General features: G+C 34.3%; 1 protein-coding gene across 8 annotated transcripts in view; it reads right to left on the reverse strand.

Annotated features, from left to right (window-relative positions):
• The window catches only part of MYH10 (myosin heavy chain 10), a 192,231-nt gene that overhangs the window by 130,808 nt on the left and 42,191 nt on the right, over window positions 1–19,232 (reverse strand). For all 8 annotated transcript variants that reach the window (XM_031965494.1, XM_031965495.1, XM_031965500.1 and 5 more), the window contains exon 4: window positions 7,928–7,955. In XM_031965494.1, coding sequence (XP_031821354.1) covers window positions 7,928–7,955 — 28 coding nt within the window. The remainder of the gene's footprint in view (window positions 1–7,927; window positions 7,956–19,232) is intronic.

The following is a 19,232-nucleotide window of genomic DNA, read 5'->3' on the forward strand; positions in this document are numbered from 1 at the left end:
ATTTTAAGAATATGAAAATTTGTTTTGCTAGGCTACGCATAATAATTAAAAGCTATTTTGTTTTTCTTTTTAAATGGGAAAGCGTAAAGAAAATAAATGTTAACTGAAAATAAAATCAAAAAGTTTTAAATATAAACATAACATAATTAAATATTTAACCCTTACTATTACTTATCATTAATGCTGGCTCTCACTAACTTTTCAACACAATAAAACTAAGTCTAATCCCCTTTTTTTAGAATGACTTGAGTCTGAAGTTTCAAGATTTTAACTAGCTTTATCTATCAGAAGTCAAAAGCTCTATAAGCCTTTCTTGCAGTTCAGCTTTCACTGACCTAGAAATTCTTTTTATCCATGATTAACCTATATAAATAAGGAAGCACTTAAGGTTGGCTAATTATTGCTTTCTACTATTCTCTCCCAGATACTGAAACATTTAACATTCCTATATAATTTTCCTTTGTATAGTTAAAAATCAGGGTTATAATCATACAGAAAAAAAGTAGAGACTAGAATTCAAGTTCCCATAGTAAGATGGTACTTGTTCTATTCTACCAGGATGCAAAAATGATTGACTTGAAAGCTACCTGTGAGGAACAACTTTAATGAATCACTCTCTCCTTGCCTTTCCAGCTTTTTTCTTCCAGCTATTTCAATTATTTAAAAAATGTTGTATTCTAATAAATGGAATATCTAGAATTCTTTGAAAGAAGAAGCATTTGAAGAAGCTTTGAAAGAAAAGCATTACTGAATAACAAAAGACTAAAACTATGTTCCAGTGAACTAAGATTATTTTAAAAGAAATAATAAGGAAATGTCACTTGACAGAATGGCTTTCTTTTTTGTCATCAAACAGAAAAAAAGCCATGAAAGCAGGAGCTCCTCCAAGATGACTACAAAAAGAAAAATAAATAGTAACAAACAGTCCCTTACTCTCTCAAAGAAAGATGATTAGTTTTCTTTTGCTTCTCTTACATAAGTGGCATACACACATGATATTCAGTAAGTTGAAACTTCTACTTAAAACTTTAATATTTCTATTCATTTCAAGAGTATGGGAAAAGGGAACATTGAGTTCAAGGGAATAAGCCCTAAAGTTAATATTATCTAGTCAAAGTGATAAGTACCCAAAATGATATATCCATTTATAAAACTGCAACAATTTAAAAAGTTTTCTTCATCCTAGTTAGATCTACTCCATGTGTTATGTCTTTAAACTAAATCTCTACAGACTATTCCCAATGAGAAATTAAACACTTCAACTCTGAATTCCTGCTCTAGGATCATGTTTCTTCACTCTCCAGATAACTTATTTAGCCAAGTTGCAACCCCCTTTCATTTAACAGAAATGCTTTAGCGAAGTAAGTTATATGGGAAATTATTTTCCCAATGACTTTTCTCCACCAAAACTGCACTAAGAGATTTAACCAAAAATTTCCAGTATAGAATAGTTAAGATGGTAGTCCCTTTTATGGAATGTGCTATATATATTTTCAATTCAGAGTGAGTCTACGCCAAGAAAATCCTAAATAGGGTAAGAGACAAGACATGACTAAAAACAACTAAACAAGATGGGGGTAAAGATGGAAAAACCTAATATTCTCTTGGTCTATGTTAATATATATAGCTAAAGAAAGAGTCCTTATGAAAAAGTTCCACCATATCCTGCTCTGGATAGTTAACATATGGAATACTCAGTTATGGAATTATTAGAGAAGAGAGATAAAGTATATCACGTCCAGAAACAGTAATTAGGGAATGAAAGAAGTGCAGATCATGTCATAAAAATAAGTTGAAGGAACTGGTAATCCTGAGACTAGAGAAAAGAATAACGTAGGAAGTGAGGAAGAGATATTATAGTCATTTTTAAGTACCTATATGGCTGTCACATGAAAAAGAGCTTAGACTAATTTTGCTCTCTAGGGCCATGCAAAATAAGTAATAAAAGATGAAAGTTGCAGAGCAGTGGACAGCTAGGTGGCACAGTGGATAGAGCACCAGCCCTGGAGTCATAAGGACCCTGAGTTCAAATCTAACTTCAGACACTTAATACTTCTTAGCTGTGTGACCCTGAAGTCACTTAACCACAACTACCTCAGCCCCCCCTTCAAAAAAAAAAGGGGGAAGGAAAGGAAGGAAGGACATTGACATCTACTCAAGAACAAAGCTATGTTTTAAAAAAAATCCTTTTGCAGCTGAATATAGAATAATTGAAGTGGACAAAGATTAAAAGTAGGGAGATCAGTTAAAAAGCTATTGTATTAACCAAGGTGATGGATAATAAGCAATTGTGGATTGTGACTTTATGAAAGAAGAAAAGGATGATATTTAGTCAACAATGACAAAATATGACAATGTATTAAATGACTAGTGAATGAGATTAAGTAGTCAAGGATTGTATATGTGTGTGCGTGAAAGAGAGAGAGAGAAAGAAAGAGAGAGAGAGAGAGAGAGAGAGAGAGAGAGAGAGAGAGAGAAAGAGACACTACCTGCACAAAGATAATAACTGAATCAGTGGGAGCTAATACAATCGTTAAGATCTTGAATGATTTCCTTAGGAACCAGCAAAATATAATGAGAAGAATTAACTGGACATAAGAGGAAACCCAGGAGAGAACAATGTCAGAAAAGCCTACAAAAGAAAAAATATCCAGGAGAGAAGAGTGATCAGGTATCAAATGATGCAGAGAAATCAAGAAAGATCAGGACTATTTGGCAATTAGGAAATCATAGCCAGTGGGGATTATAAAATCAAATGAGGGAGGGGGAGATGGTTATGTTTTAAAGTATTGGAGAAATTTGTGAATATTTGTAGGCTTCTTAGAAGAAGTAAGAAGATAGGAAAACTGAAGATTAGAGTAATGAAGCAATCTGCTGGAAAAGTTGAGTGATAAGGTCCAGGAAAACATAAGAGAAATTGGCTTTAGAAAGGAGAAGGATTAAAAATATTCATGAGACTCAAGTAAAGAAGGAAACTGAGGAAAATGTTTCAATTATGTATATATGAGATAAGGAGGGGAGGGACAGCCCCTGGCAAATAGTCTCAATGAATTTTGAGACCATTTTAGTTAAGACAGTAGGAGGGGACACTACATGAGATATAAGAAGAAATGAAAAGGGGAAGGATTCTGGGAAGTTGGAGGAGTAGATTGTTACATTTCAAAAAGTTTTCCAGATTTCCCCCACAAATAGAACAAATGTGCATCTCAGGGAGAACATAGATTAGTGAAAAATCAAGATTTGGGGCAGAATAGGGGTCTTTCTGGTACAACCTAACAAGATCTGAAGAAAAATCCTAGGCTGGGGATTAACCTGTCATTAGTGCAAATACACCCAGACTAGTGCTACAGAAACACATCAGGTGGGGAACCTCTCAGGCTAATTGGGTGTTGAGCCTCAGTAAGAACCACACAGAGATCTTCACCCTCCAGACTATTTGTGGAATTGGGGTTTGAGTCCAGGAAGGCTGAGTGAACCTCTGCTGATTGGGAACACCTGGTCTATCTGTGCTGCTGAGACAATGCCCTGAGTGAGAAGGAATCAGTACCCACTAAGTACAGAAGCAGTGGAACAGGGATGCTGCTGGCTGTGGGCAATTGCAGGAGGGTGAAACTCTTGGTTTGGGGGTTCCTAATCAGAGTGAAGAACTGAAGAGAAGCTTGAGTCACCATTACCCCATACACTGATACCTCTTTAAAAAAACTGGCAAAGAACACCCCCACAATTGAAACACATTATGGGAACAGGGAAGATTGGAGTTTCATTTTCAGAGGAGGACACTTTAGTTAAAAAAAAAAAAACAAAAAACCTTCTACCCCCAAAAAGTAATGTGAAATGCCTGCCCAGAGAGAATTTAGAAAAGAACTCAAAAAAGAATTTAAAAATCAAATGAGATATATTGAGGAAAAACTGAAGAAAAAATCATTCAAAAAAAAAATATTGTGAAAAAAAAAATCAACCAATTAGAAAAGAAGGTCTCAAAGATAAAAATAATTCTTTGAAAATTAGAATTGGGCAAGGGGAAGGGAAAGCCAGTGAAGCTATGAGAGACCAAGAAATTACAAAACAGATTATAAAGAATGAGAAAATAGAACAGAATGTGAAACATCTTATTAGAAAAATGATAGATCTGGCGAACAGATCAAGAAGAGAAAATATAAGAAGTGGAATGCCAGAAAGTTGTGACCAAAAAGAGAATTTTGACACAATAATGCAAGAAATAATCCAAGAAAATTGTCCAGAAGTGATTGAACTTGAAGGGAAAGTAAAAACAGAAAAAAATCCATTAATCAATCCCTCAAAGAGACCCTTTGTGGAAAGTACACAGGAATAATTATTACCAAATTTTGAAACCCCCAGATCAAAGAAAAAATTTTCCGAGAAACAACCAAAAAAACCCCAAAAAACCAATTCAAATATGCTAGAGTTACAATTAGTATTTTATCTACTGACAATCAAAAGAGCTAGGCCTGTGGGCAAAAATGTTAATCACATCCAGCAAAATTATTTATAATTTTCAATATGAAAAAATGGACATTTAACAAACTTGCAGATTTTTAGGACTTTCTATCAACCAATCCCAAACTTAACAGAAAATTTAACATATAAGAGCCAATATGAAAGATCAATTTTAGAGAATTTAACATGGACAAACTGTTTAAAAATGGAAAAATTATTTGTTTTTATATATATATGTGTGTGTATATATATATATATATACACACACACACACACTATATGTTTAAAGTTCACATCAACAATAGAGTAGCTCAAAAGAAAGATTGGCAGAGTTAAGGTAAAAATAGTAATCATATTATACATATCAGATGCAGAGAAAGAATAGACACAGACGCATTATGGGGGAGAGGAGGACTCATAGTTCTGAAAACCTATTCACACAGGGAATGAATTCAATAGGCAACACTACATATATACCACGAAGAGTATAGCCTTCCTCCAAAATCTATAAAGAAATAACGGGGGAGGAAAGGGCAGATGAAACAAAGGATAAGGGAAGAAGACAAGGGAGGAATCATTGGGTGGGGAGAGATTAGTAGCAAGGCAAATTATGGGGGAGAATTTAATTAAATAGGCAGCAGAGATAAGAAAGACCTGTGTGTGTATGTGGGGTATATATGGATGTGAGTATGTGTATGTATGTATTTCCTTAACTGTAACTTGGCTTGGGGATAGTGGGGGGGTAGGGGGAGAGGTGAAAAGGAGGAAAAAAGAATAAAGTAAATAAGGAACACAGCAGAGAACCAAAAAACAATTTACAAGGAAGTTAAAAAAAAAAAAAAGACATTCATGAATATAATTTCTTTTACTAATATATTTACTTTCTTGATATTTTGAATCCTCCCTAATGTTCTGCTGGGCACATGACAATGTTCTCGTTTGTTTTCCTTTATTTTGTATTTCTTTTCTATTTTTCTAACTGTTTTTTTCAAATAAAATAATTTTTTTTTTTTTTTTTAAAGGAACGATGAAAAGGTTTGGGATAGCTACTGTGGAGAGAAAAATAGCAAATGGATTGGAAAAGAATAGTCTCTTTCCCTTACTGCAGCTCCATTCAGAATAGGAGCAAAATAAAGAGAATAATGAAAGTGATCTGGCCCTGGGATTTGGTAAAGCATGATAGGACAAAGGGGCAAGAATAGTTTAGACTTGAGTTGGTTCACCATAGGGTCAAGCTGAAGAATATAATCAGTGCAAGGTTGACAGCTTGGGAAATAATTGAGGGAATAGAGATCACAGTGAGGACAAAGAAGAAAATTAGTGATCCTAAGGCATGAGGAAAGATGCCATAATAAAATGTTTTGATCAGATAAAAATTTTAGAGTTTTTTAAGAGTATTTTAGAGTACCAAAGAAATGAAACACTTGAGGTAATTACAAGGTCAAGTGTATTACTATTTCTTCATGCATATGAGGTGAAGTGATGGAATGAGTCAGAAAAAAATGGAATAGATTGAGTAGATTAGGTCAGATGATGGAAGAAGTGAGGAAAAAAGGAGGTTTTTAAGATCAAAAGAATTTTGTTAATTTTATACATCTCAGAGGTACAGGAGAAAAGATATGGAGATATAAAGAACTTTTTGGGAAATGGAGTGGGGCTTAAGGTTAAAGAAGTGAGGAAAATGAGAAATGGAGCTTGTATGTTGGTAGCCAAGGTTTAGAATTGGTAAATTAGCTACTGAGTTGGTTAACCATTGGAAAAGACAGGAGATTAGTGTGTTCCAGGCCTTCACTTGAGGTTCAACATTTTGGCACATAGATATGTCCTGTGAGAACACAGGGAGGACTGGCAAGCAGGTTACCTTCTTTGTCTTAAAGGAAGCCCTATGGGAGCAGGGGATGGAAGAAATTTTATTACAGAGGGCAGACCAAGCCAATTCTGAGGATGATCCTGGGGAAGATTGTGGGGCAAGTAAAGTGGGCAATAATTCTTTAGCATGTGTACATGGAGACAGGTAATGTTGGAGGAGTCTGGGTAAGACTCGAATAGAAAGAATTTGGAAGACATATTGGGTAGCAAAAATCTTTTCCTCAAATTGAACCCTGACATTAGTGGTTAACCTGGGTTAGGGCCCAATGGGAAGATGTGACGACCGTGCTAGCACCCAGGATACCTCAGAATCAGCCAGAGTCAGGATAAGCAAAAGTCCTTACTTAGTCTTTATTCTTCGTTTTTAAGGGTAAAAGTGAAGGGGATGGAAGAGAATTTCCGCGACTGCCTTCTTCCTCCTCCACTGCAAAAAGTGACTCTGGCTAGTCTTACTCCATCCCCTAGTCCCTCCTACAATCCTCTGTATATATCAACCATCGAGTCAGCACAGGATAGTGAGAAGGGCCATTTTTCAAGCATATGCCTATAGAGTATTTTCCAATCGGTAATTAGCCCCAAGTGCTTGAACCGACCTCAGTGCAACAACTCAAGAGTTTCAGTCCTCTACAGGAAGATGCCAGGCACACCAAGAAATAAATACTTCTCTACATTCAGCTATGTGCTAGAGTTGGCTCTTGGTGAGTAGTTAATAATGCCAACATATTAAATTAATTACAGAAAATTCCAATTATAACATCATAGAATCTTATAGGCCATTTAGTCCAATTCATATTTCATTAAATCAGAATCTTCTCCCATCTACAGTAAAACCAACATGTAGTCACCTAACTCTTGCTCACACATTACAAGAAAGAAGCTACTATACAACATTAACTCTTTCCATTTAAGGATATCTCTAGTTATAAGTTTTTCTTGAAAACCAGGCTAAATTTGCATCTCTGGAATTTCTAGCACTGCTGCTAATTTCTGTTCTCTCTGGGCCAAGTATAATCCCTTTTTGACAAATATTTCAAGACAATTATCATATAACCCCTAAATCTATTCTTCTCAATTATCCTTTGCTTAACAGTATTCACATGCCGTGATCACAAGACATTACCATCCTGAAGATGGAAAATACTTTAAATTGTTCAATGGAAGAATGGCTAAAATATAATCTTGCATAAGTATGAATAACGAATTTTAAAAGGAGAGACAAACTAAAGGCTAATCTCTAAGCGTCTATTATAAATAAGGAATGACTGAATGAGGAACTGAAATATATATGGTAGCAGTGAGAAAGTGAGAGAACAGGTTAGATTTTTATATATCTTGTATGTAAGGAAGGCACATAACTTGGGTAACTGGATAAAAGCAAAGATGAATACAAGATTTAAAATGCAGATCAGAAATATGAAAAATTAGATAAGAAAGAAATATTTTATTAACTGGGAAGACAAAAGAAAGAAATGGAAAACATACTTCAAGACATTTTATTCTTTTTTTTTTTTAAGTCCTTCATCTAAAATAAAGAAAACCGGCTAAATTCCTCTTTTTAATCTGTAAAAAGACTATGAAAGTTGTTTATTTGTTTACTTACGTGCAAAGAATCGACTGATCTTCACGATCTGAAAAACAAAAAAGATTAGCAATAAGTTGTAAATATCTTTTCATATTAGAAAATTTATAGTATGTTAACACACACAAAAAAAGGTATACTGAAGCTTTTTAAGCAAGAGTATAACAATATAAAGAGATTAATTTGAGGAGAGAGATTAGACACCTATGGTAATCATCTGTGTTAAATTAAACATCATCTCTACTCAGCCTCATTTGTCTATCCCTATCATTTTTTAATTACCCCTAAAATAGAACAGAAATTCTTTTAAAAAATTGTTTTAAAGCATATATTCCCTAGTCTTAATTTAGAAAGCAAATGTGAGTCAAATGTTTTGTTTTTCTTCCCCCCCAAATAAAATAGTTATTTTCTTTTGTTTGCTCTAGTTTACTACAAATGACAAGGATGGTAACAAAAGACATATATAGTCCTTTCCAAGCTTTCATTCATTATATTATCTCATTTTTTAAAGCTTAAGTACTAATCATCATATCTACCTTTCTGAGCAATTTCTCAAATATTATCTATGGACCCACTGAAATATCAGTGGGTCAGAAAAAGATCCTATATAAGATAGTTTACCAAAGTCTTCAAATGATGTTCATCATACATATCTATGATGGGTTTGAAATCAAATCAGCAAAGAAAGGAAAAGAACGATGATACTTGAATACCCATCCTCACTGTTAAAGTAAACTAAACAGTAATCACAGGGAAAGTGTGTAGTAAAAAATGACAATGATCCATAATCTTAAGCAAGCAGAATAATTAAATGAAGAGAAAACCATAGTAGCTAATAGATTTTTCTGGCTTACACAAAGACATAATGCCCCTAGGAAATAGTGTATACAGGAACAGTGATTTTATTTCCCTACATACTTACTAAGCATTTAAATTATGTCCAGAATTGGTCAGATGTTATAGGAAATACTAGCAGAGTAGGAGAAAATACAGTCTCTGCCATCAGGAAATTCATAACTAAATATATTAGTGGTCTGGGGAAAGAAGAAATCTAGAGTAACTAGGAAAGATTTTGTAGAACAGATGAGTCCTAAAGAAGAACAAGGGAAAGTCTGGATAAATAAGTGGAGACAATAACATTCTAGATGAGGAAAACTATATAAGGAAAGCATATGGTATTCAAGGAATGCAATTTGGTTGAATTTCAGATAGCAATGAAAAATGAAGGTTAAATCTGTAGAGTCGGACATGATTCCTATAAAATTCTATAAAGTTAATGTTATACTTGTTTTTTGGAGCAAATTGGCTTTTTTCTTTATACTTTCCAAAAAAAAAAAAGAGATCATTATCATTAAGAGTATTATTATCCTGAAAAAGTCAACATTACCACAAACTGACACTTACTCCAGCAAAACTCCAAGAGATTATTCTATTCAATCTTCTGAACTTGTACTAAATATTGCTTTGAAATAAGTGCTACAACTGCTGGCTTGGAATTTCTGTTTTTAAAAATATTTTTGATCTACTGTGAATTTCAGGCAATCATAACTATCCTTAAATCAAAATCAATCATTCATTGAATGCTTATAATATGCCAAGCATCAGGCTACAAACAAGGTATAGTGAAAGAGAAATACCTATTTTTCCTGTTTCATGCCCAATTAGCACAAATACTTAGCACAATACTTAGACATAATATTTATACATAATAGGTTAGTTAAAATTTGGCAACCATGTCTATAGAAGTATTATTCCAATGAGATAGAATATTATTGTAATATAATATAGAGATAAAATATATGAAATATACTGAAAAAAGTACTGAACTGGAAGAGTAATGTCCTCCAAGTTCTAGCTTTGCCATTAACTGTGCATCTAGACAAATTTCATTTAATCATTTCTCAGACTTAGTTTCTCTTTGTTTAAAAATGAAATAAATGGATGAGACTCATTACAGTTTCTCCCAGATCTGAGACTCCACAAACTTTATGTATCCTTCACTCTTGGCATACCAAAAAACACAAAGCTAATTATTTCCTCATTAAACTATGAAGAAGAAATTCAATATAAGAAGTTTTCACTTCAAATTAAAGCTATCTAAAGTTGCATGAAAAAAATGCTCTAAATCACTATTGAATACAGAAATTTGTATTTCTGTATTCAATAGGTACATTCTGAGGTACCACTTCACACCTATCAGATTGGCTAATATGACAGAAAAGGAAAACAATAAACTGTTGGAGAGGATGTTGGAAAATTGGAATACTGTTGGTTGGAGTTATGAACTGATCCAACCATTCTAGAGAGAAATTCAGAACTTTACTCAAAGGGCTAAAAACTGTATACCCTTTGATCCAGCAATACCACTACAAATTCTGCACCCCAAAGCAATCATAAAAAAAAAAGGGAAAACGATCCACATGTTTATAGAAGTTTTTTTTTAATTATAACTTTTTATTGACAGAACATATGCCCAGGTAGTTTTTTACATTATCCCTTGCACTCACTTCTGTTCTGACTTTTCCCTTCCCTCCCTCCACCTCCTCCTCCCCTAGATAGCAAGCAGTCTTATACATGTTAAATATGTTATAGTATATCCTAATTTTAGAGGGCTGAAACTATTGGTCAGGACTGAGGTCAGGACTGCCGATCACTTGAGACTAACTACTGATTGAACAATACTCTATGGACATATGCTTGGAAAACGGTTCTTTCCACTATCCTTACTGACTCAATGATTGGTGTATACAGAGGATTGTAGGAGGGGCTAGGGGGTGGAGTAAGACTATAGCCAGAGTCACTCTTTGGCGGTAGACAAGGGAGAAGGTGGTTAGTCAACTTCCATCCTGTTCAATCCTGCATCTAAGACCAAGAATAAAGACTAAGGACTTTTGCTTATTCTGACTCTGGCTGATTCTGAGGTATCTGGGGTACTAGCACAGTCGCCACACTAGTTACAATATGTATGTGCAGAACCAAACAGTTCTCCTGTTGCACAGGAAGAACTGGATTTAGAAGGTGAAAATAACCTGGGAAGAAAAACAAAAGTGCAAACAGTTTACATTCATTTCCCAGTGTTCCTTCTCTGGGTGTAGCTGATTCTGTCCACCATTGATCAATTGGAATTCAGTTAGATCTTTGTTTGTTGAAGATATCCGCTGCCATCAGAATACATCCTCATACAGTATTGTTATTCAGGTATATAATGATCTGCTGGTTCTGCTCATTTCACTTAGCATCAGTTCATGTAAGTCTCTCCAGGTCTCTGTATTCCATTCATCCTGCTGATCATTTCTTAAACAATAATATTCCATAACATTCATATACCACAATTTACCCAACCATTCTCCAATTGATGGGCATCCAGTCATTTTCCAGTTTCTAGCCACTACAAACAGGGCTGCCACAAACATTCTGGCACATACTGGTCCCTTTCCCTTCTTTAGTATCTCCTTGGGATATAAGCCCAGTAGAAACACTGCTGGATCAAAGGGTATGCACAGTTTGATAACTTTTGGGGCATTATTCCAGATTGCTCTCCAGACTGGTTGGATCCGTTCACAACTTCACTAACAATTTATCAGTGTCCCAGTTTTCCTGCATCCTCTCCAATATTCATCATTATTTTTTCCTGTCATCTTAGCCAATCTGACAGGTGTGTAGTGGTATCTCAGAATTGTCTTAATTTGCATTTTTCTGATCAATAGTGATTTGGAACACTCTTTCATATGAGTGGAAATAGTTTCAATTTCATCATCTGAAAATTGTCTGTTCATATCCTTTGACCATTTATCAATTGGAGAACGGCTAGATTTCTTATAAATTAGAGTCAATTCTCTATATATTTTGGAAATGAGGAGGCTTTTATCAGGATCTTTAACTGTAAAAATCTTTTCCCAGTTTGTTGTTTCCCTTCTAATTTTGTTTGCATTAGTTTTGTTTGTACTAAGGCCTTTTAATTTGATGTAATCAAAATTTTCTATGTTGTGATCAATAATTGTGCTATATAAACTATTTGAAAAAATAGGGATTGAAGGAATCCTACCAAATTCCTTTTATGACACAGACATGGTACTGATACCTAAACCAGGTAGGTTGGTCTAAAATTTTCTTTCTCTGTTTTCAATCTCCCTAATGAATATTGATGCTAAAATCTTAAATAAAATATTAGCAAAAAGATTTCAAAAAATCATCCCCAGGATAATGCACTATGACCAAGTAGGATTCTTCTTTGGTCACAAATTCCTTCCTCCTCCACAAGTCTGAGAGATAAAAAACTATTCTATGTTCCTCTAATTTATTTATGCTCTAGTTTTTTATGCCTAAATCATGGACCCATTTTGATCTTATCTTGGTATATGGTGTTAAGTGTGGGTCCATGCCTAATTTCTGCCATACTAATTTCCAGTTTTCCCAGCAGTTTTTGTCAAATAATGGATTCTTATTCCAAAAGTTGGGATCTTTGGGTTTATCAAACACTAGATTGCTATAGTTATTGACTATTTTGTCTTGGGAACCTAACCTATTCCCACTGATCAACTAATCTATTTCTTAGTCAATACCAAATGGTTTTGGTGACTGTTGCTTTATAATACAGTTTTAGATCAGGTACAACTAAACCACCTTCATTTGATTTTTTTTTTTCATTAATTCCCTTGAAATTCTCGACCTTTTATTCTTCCATATGAATTTTGTTGTTATTTTCTCTAGGTCATTAAAATAGTTTCTTGGGAGTCTGATTGGTATAGCACTAAATAAAGAGATTAGTTTTTAGGGAGTATTGTCATCTTTATTATATTCACTCAGCCTATCCAAGAGCACTTAATATTTTTCCAATTATTTATATCTGACTTTATTTGTGTGGAAAGTGTTTTGTAATTTTGCTCATATAATTCCTGACTTTCCTTTGGTAGATACAGATTCCCAGATATTTTATGCTATCGACAGTTATTTTGAATGGAATTTCTCTTTGTATATTTTGCTGTTGGATTTTGTTGGTGATGTATAAAAATGCTGAGGATTTATGTGGATTTATTTTGTATTCTGCAACTTTGCTCAAGTTAGGAATTATTTCTAATAGCTTTTCTGTAGAATCTCTGGGATTCTCTTAAATATATCATCATATCATCTGCAAAGAGTGATAATTTGGTTTCCTCATTACTTACTCTAATTCCTTTAATCTTTCTCAACTTATTGCCAAGGCTAACGTTTCTAATACGATATTGAATAATAATGGTGATAGTGGACAACTTTGTTTTACTCCTGATCTTACTGGGAATGGTTCTAGTTTTCCTCCCATTACATATAAAGCTTACTAACGGTTTTAAATATATGCTCCTGACTATTTTAAGGAAAAGTTCATTTATTCCTATCCTCAAGTATTTTTATTAGGAATGGATGTTGGATTTTCTCAAATGCTTTTTCTGCATCTATTGAGATGATCATATGGTTTTGTTAATTTGGTTATTGATATAGTCAATTAAGCTAATAGTTTTCCTAATATTGAACCAGCCCTGCATTCTTGGTATAAATCCTACTTGGTCATAGTGCATTATCCTGGGGATGATTTTTTGAAATCTTTTTGCTAATATTTTATTTAAGATTTTAGCATCAATATTCATTAGGGAGATTGAAAACAGAGAAAGAAAATTTTAGACCAACCTACCTGGTTTAGGTATCAGTACCATGTCTGTGTCATAAAAGGAATTTGGTAGGATTCCTTCAATCCCTATTTTTTCAAATAGTTTATATAGCACTGGAGTTAATTGTTCTTTAAATGTTTGGTAGAATTCACATGTAAATCCATCTGGTCCTGGGGATTTTTTTCTTAGGGAGTTGGTTAATAGCTTGTTCTATTTCTTTTTCTAAAATAGGACTGTTTAGACACTATTATTAGAAGTAAATACTTCTTCCTCTGTTAATCTGGGCAAACTATATTTTTGAAGGTAGTCTTCCATTTCATTTAAGTTATCGAATTAATTGGCATAAAGTTGGGTAAAGTAACTCATTATTGCTCTAATTTCCTCTTCATTAGTTCTCCCTTTTCATTTTTAAGACTAACAATTTGATTTTCCTCTTTCCTTTTTTAATGAGATTTACTAAGAGTTTGTCTATTTTGTTGGTTTTTTCATAGAACCAACTTTTAGTTTTATAAATTAATTCAATAGTTTTTTTTTTTTTTTACACTTTCAATTTTATTGATCTCTCCTTTTATTTTTAGAATTTCAAGTTTAGTGTTTGACTGGGGGTTTTTAATTTGTTCCTTTTCTAACATTTTTAGTTGTAAGCCCAATTCATTAACCTTCTCTTTCTCTATTTTATGCAAGTAGGCCTTCAGAGATATGAAATTTCCCCTTAATGTCGCTTTGGCTGCATCCCACACATTTTGGTATGACATCTTGTTATTGTCATTTTCTTGGGTGAAGTTATTAATTATGTCTATGATTTGCTGTGTCACCCAATCATTCTTTAGTATGAGATTATTTAGTTTCTTTTTTTTTTTTTTTTTGGGTCTATTTTTCCTCTGACTTTTTATTGAATGTAATTTTCATTGCATTGTGGTCTAAAAAGGATGCATTTACTATTTCTGCCTTACTGCATTTGAGTTTGAGGTTTTTATGTCCTAATATATGATCAATTTTTGTATAGGTTCTATGAACTGCTGAGAAGAAAGTGTACTCTTTTCTGTCTCCATTAAATTTTCTCCAAAGATCTATCATATCTAACTTTTCTAGTATTCTATTTACCTCTTTGACTTTTTATTTATTTTGTGGTTTGATTTATCTAATTCTGAGAGTGCAAGGTTGAGATCTCCCACTATTATAGTTTTGCTGTCTATTTCTTCTTGCAGCTCTCAATTTCTCTTTTAAGAATTTAGATGCTACACCACTTGGTGCATATATGTTTAACATTGATATTGCTTCATTATCTATGCTACCCTTTAGCAAGATATAGTGCCCTTCCTTATTTCTTTTAATTAGATCAATTTTTGCTTTGGCTTGATCTGAGGTTAGGATGGCTATCCCTGCTTTTTTGACCTCACCTGAAGCATAGTAGATTCTGCTCCAACCTTTTACCTTTACTCTGTAAGTATCTCCCTGCTTCAGGGTTATGTAAACAACATATTGTAGGATTCTGGCTTTTAAGCCATTCTGCTAACCGCTTCCTCTTTTATGGGGGAGTTTACCCCATTCACATTTATGGTTAAAATTACCAATTCTGTATTACTTGCCATGATGTTAACTCCTGCTTATGCTGTTCTCCTTTCCTTTCCCCTTACCCCCTCTCTCCCCAGTCTTAAACTTGTGAGCACCACTTGCTTCTCACAGCCCTCCCTTTTTAGTATCCCTCCTCCCTCACCTTAGACTTCCTCCCCCATCATACTCCTTTTCCTCACAATTTCTGTATTCGCTTCCATTTAGCTTACTCCTTCCCTTTTCATTTTTCCCCTCCCACTTTTCAATGAGGTGGGAGAAGTTTCACCATAAATCAAATATGTCTAATATTTTTCTCTTTAAGCCAATTCTGATGGCAATAAGATACACACTATGTTCATCCTCCCTCCATTCTTTCTCTCAGATATAATAGGTTTCCTTTGCCTCTTCATGAGATGTAGTACCCCCAACTTTACCCTTTTCTGGGTACAAATTCCTTTTTCACCTCTAGTTTCTAGAACAAATTATACATGTGTTCTTTATATATCTTTATAGCAGAAATATAGTTCCCAAGATTTCTTTTTACCTTTTTAGGTTTCTCTTATGTTCTATATTTGTAGATCAAACTTTTTTGTTTAGTTCCGGTTTTTTCATCAAAAATAGATGAAATTCACTATTTTGTTGAATATCCATCTTCTTCCCTGGAAAAAGATGTTCATTTTGGCTGGGAAAGTTATTTTTGGCTGTATACCAAGTTCCTTGGCCTTTTGGAATATCACATTCCAGGTCCTTTGATCTTTTAATGCTGCTAAGATCCTGGGTAATTCTTATTGTGGCTCCTCTATATTTGAATTAGTTTATTCCTAGCAGCTTGCAGTATTTTTTTCTTTTGTATGATAGTTCTGGAATTTGGCCACTATATTTCTTGGAGTTTTGATTTTAGGGTACCTTTCAGTAGGTGATCGATAAATTCTTTCAATGTCTATTTTACCCTCGGTTTCTGTAACTTCTGGGCAGTTCTCTTTGATAATTTCCTGGAAAATAGGGTCCAGGCTCTTTTTTTCATCATATTTTTCAGGAAGTCCAATAATCCTCATATTGTCTCTCCTAGATCTATTTTCCAGGTCTGCTGTTTTCCCAAGAAGGTATTTCATTTTTTTCCATTGTTTCCTTTTTTTGGTTTTGCTTGACTGATTCTTGGTGTCTCCTTGAGTCATTCAATTCCATTTGTTCAAGTCTGATTTTCAATGAAGTATTTTCTTCACTCACTTTTTTTATATCTTTTTCTAATTGTCCAAATTGAGTTTTTAAGTGAGTTGTTTTGTTTTATGGAATTTTTTTTTCCATTTGGCCAATTTTATTTTTTAGAGAGCTATTTTCTTTTTCCAACTCACTAATTCTGTTTTTCAAGGATTTGATTTCTTTATCCACTCTATCTTTAAATGAGTGAGATGACTTATCCAGATTCTCTTGCCAAGACCTCCTTTTCGTTTTTCCATTTTTCTTCTATTTCTCTTGTGAGAGCCTTTTTAATTTCTTTTATGAAAATCTTATACGTTGAGGATCAGATCATATCCCACTTTGGGGATTCATCTGAAGACAGCCTGTTTTTAGTCTCCTCAGGGTTTAAAGTCTGCTCTCTCTATCCATATAGAAGCTATCAATAGAGTGTACTTTAATTTTTTGCTCATTTTGTCAAAGAAAACAAACTAACAAGAAAAACAAATGATCTCCCTTTTTGGGGGGGAGAGGGGAGAAGAGGAGCTGGATAGTATAACTGAGCTTCCTCTACAGACTGCACGGGGCAGCAGCGAGGCACTAACAGGACAGTAATGGCTGCACTGCGTCTGTGCTCTAAGACTCTTGAGAATGTGCTGAGACACTGTGGGTGGGTGTGGCCAGGTCCCGAGAGACCCTAGCTTTTCGGGTCTTCAACCCCTTGTGTTTTTAGCTTCTCTACTTGTCTACTGGCTTGCTGCTAGGGCAAAATAGACAACACTGTGTTAAAGATCTCCCCGAAGAAACGGCTGAGATCACTCCCCTCCCATCCCCCCTTTTGTCTGCTCAGCTGTGACCTGCCTGGCTTACACTGTCTGCTATGCTGCCACTGCCTGTCTTCAGTCTGCGCCTGATCTGTCTCCACCCATGAGTAAAAACAGACCTTTTCTGGCAAATTTCGAGGATATCTTCTCTTGGTAATTATTTGTGGCTTATTTTCAATCAAGCACTAATTCCAAAGCTTGTCATGAAATAAATTATTCTGAGAAAAAACACAGAGCTTAAGTAGATGTGTGCTCCCTCTCCGCCATCTTGGCTGGAAAACCGTTTATAGAAGTTTAAAAAAAAAAAAAAAAAAACTTTTAACATTATTTTATTTTTCTAATTACATGTAAAGATAATTTTCAACATTTTTGTAAGATTCTCAGTTTTTTTCCTTCCCTGCTTTACTTTCCCATTCACAAGACAACAATATAGTTTATACATGTATGATCATTTTAAACATATTTCCATGTTATATTATAAAAGAAAAATAATCAGAACAAAAGGGGGGAAAAAAATCACAAGATTTCCAACTCTCTTCTATTATAAAAAGAACTGCTAAGGAATCAGAAATGGAGTTGATATCCATCAATTGAGGAATGGCTGAATAAATTATGGTACATGAATGTAACGAAATATTACTATCCTGTAAAAAATGAAGAGCAGACTGATTTCAGCAAAGCCTGCAAAGACTTAGATGAATTGATGAGTGAAGTGAGCAGAACCTGAGAACATTACAATAACAACACTGCAATTATCAACTTTGTCAGACTTAGCTCTTCTCAGCGATATAATGATCTAAGACAGCTCCAAAAGACTCAAGATGAAGGTTTCCATTCACATCCAGAAAAAGAACTACAGAACCCGACTGCAAATCAAAGCATACTATTTTTACTTTTTTTCTTTCTCATATTTTTTTCTCTTTTGTTCTGATTCTTCTTTCACAATATGACTAATGTAGAAATATGTTTAATGTGAGTTTGTACATATATAAACCTATATTGGATTGCTTGTTGCCTTAGGAGGATTTGGGAAGGAGAAAAAAAAAACTCCAAAATCCAAATCTTATAAAAGTGAATGCTGAAAACTATCTTTCCATATAATTGGAAAGTGGGTGGAAGAGGAGGATGGATAGGGAAGAAGTTATTTCACTGAGGTCAAACATTTACTGAGCTATTTTATGTGCAAGATGTTACACCAACTACATATCCTATTCAAAAGAGGAACACATTTAGCATCTTAATAAAAGACACAGCAAATCTATCTTAAAGAAAAAAAAATTATTACTAATGAAAATAATCTAAATTGATGTAGAGTATCATTATTTATTGACAAGTTGATGATATAATCACTCAAAATACTTCAAAAACTTCACAAAATATTTCGAGTAGTGACAATATCACTTAAACATATAACCCATCAAAATAACTTTGAAAGGCACACTAAATTAGACATACAATTTTGGAGTTAGTATGTAAATATTTTAAAGTCATTTGACTTGAGGAGGGTAGTGACAGGATGTCAGAGTAGCAGGAAGAGGTACAGCAGGCTTCCCACAAAAAAAAATTCCTCAAAAAGATCTAGAAAATGTACATTGAATGCTGGTGAGGAAACCCAAGAAAGTCAGAGACAGTCATTTTCCCCACATGTATAGACACATATCTGTATCTGGTTTGAAGCACACCCCTCAGCAATGGAACACTACAACAATCAAGAACTGGGACAAGACAAAATCCAAGCCAAAGCTACAAGTTAGCATCCAGTCCTGCATCCTGCATAAGACTGCCCAGTGCAGTGTCAATCATTACTCCAGTAAAAGGGCAAACTAAAGATGGGATCTGAGGTAAGAGATGATGTTTTGGAATAAGTAACAGCTACAAAGCCTTAGGCTATATACCAAGAGAAAAAAGTTTAGATACAAGCAATAGTGGTATGACTCACGGCTCCCTTCTCCCTCCCCCACCACACAACAGAGCAGGGTCTCAATTTTATCTTCTAGTCCAAGAATGAGAAACATCTGGCCCACAAGCTGTTTAAGACCCATGAAATCATTTGCTAAGGCAACTAGAAACGATGATGAGCTGAAAGCTAAGTACAACAACCTCCCATTGCTTGACTTTTGTTAATTGATA

This window comes from Sarcophilus harrisii, chromosome 4 (assembly GCF_902635505.1).
Source record: "Sarcophilus harrisii chromosome 4, mSarHar1.11, whole genome shotgun sequence".
Taxonomy (NCBI): Eukaryota; Metazoa; Chordata; class Mammalia; order Dasyuromorphia; family Dasyuridae; genus Sarcophilus; species Sarcophilus harrisii.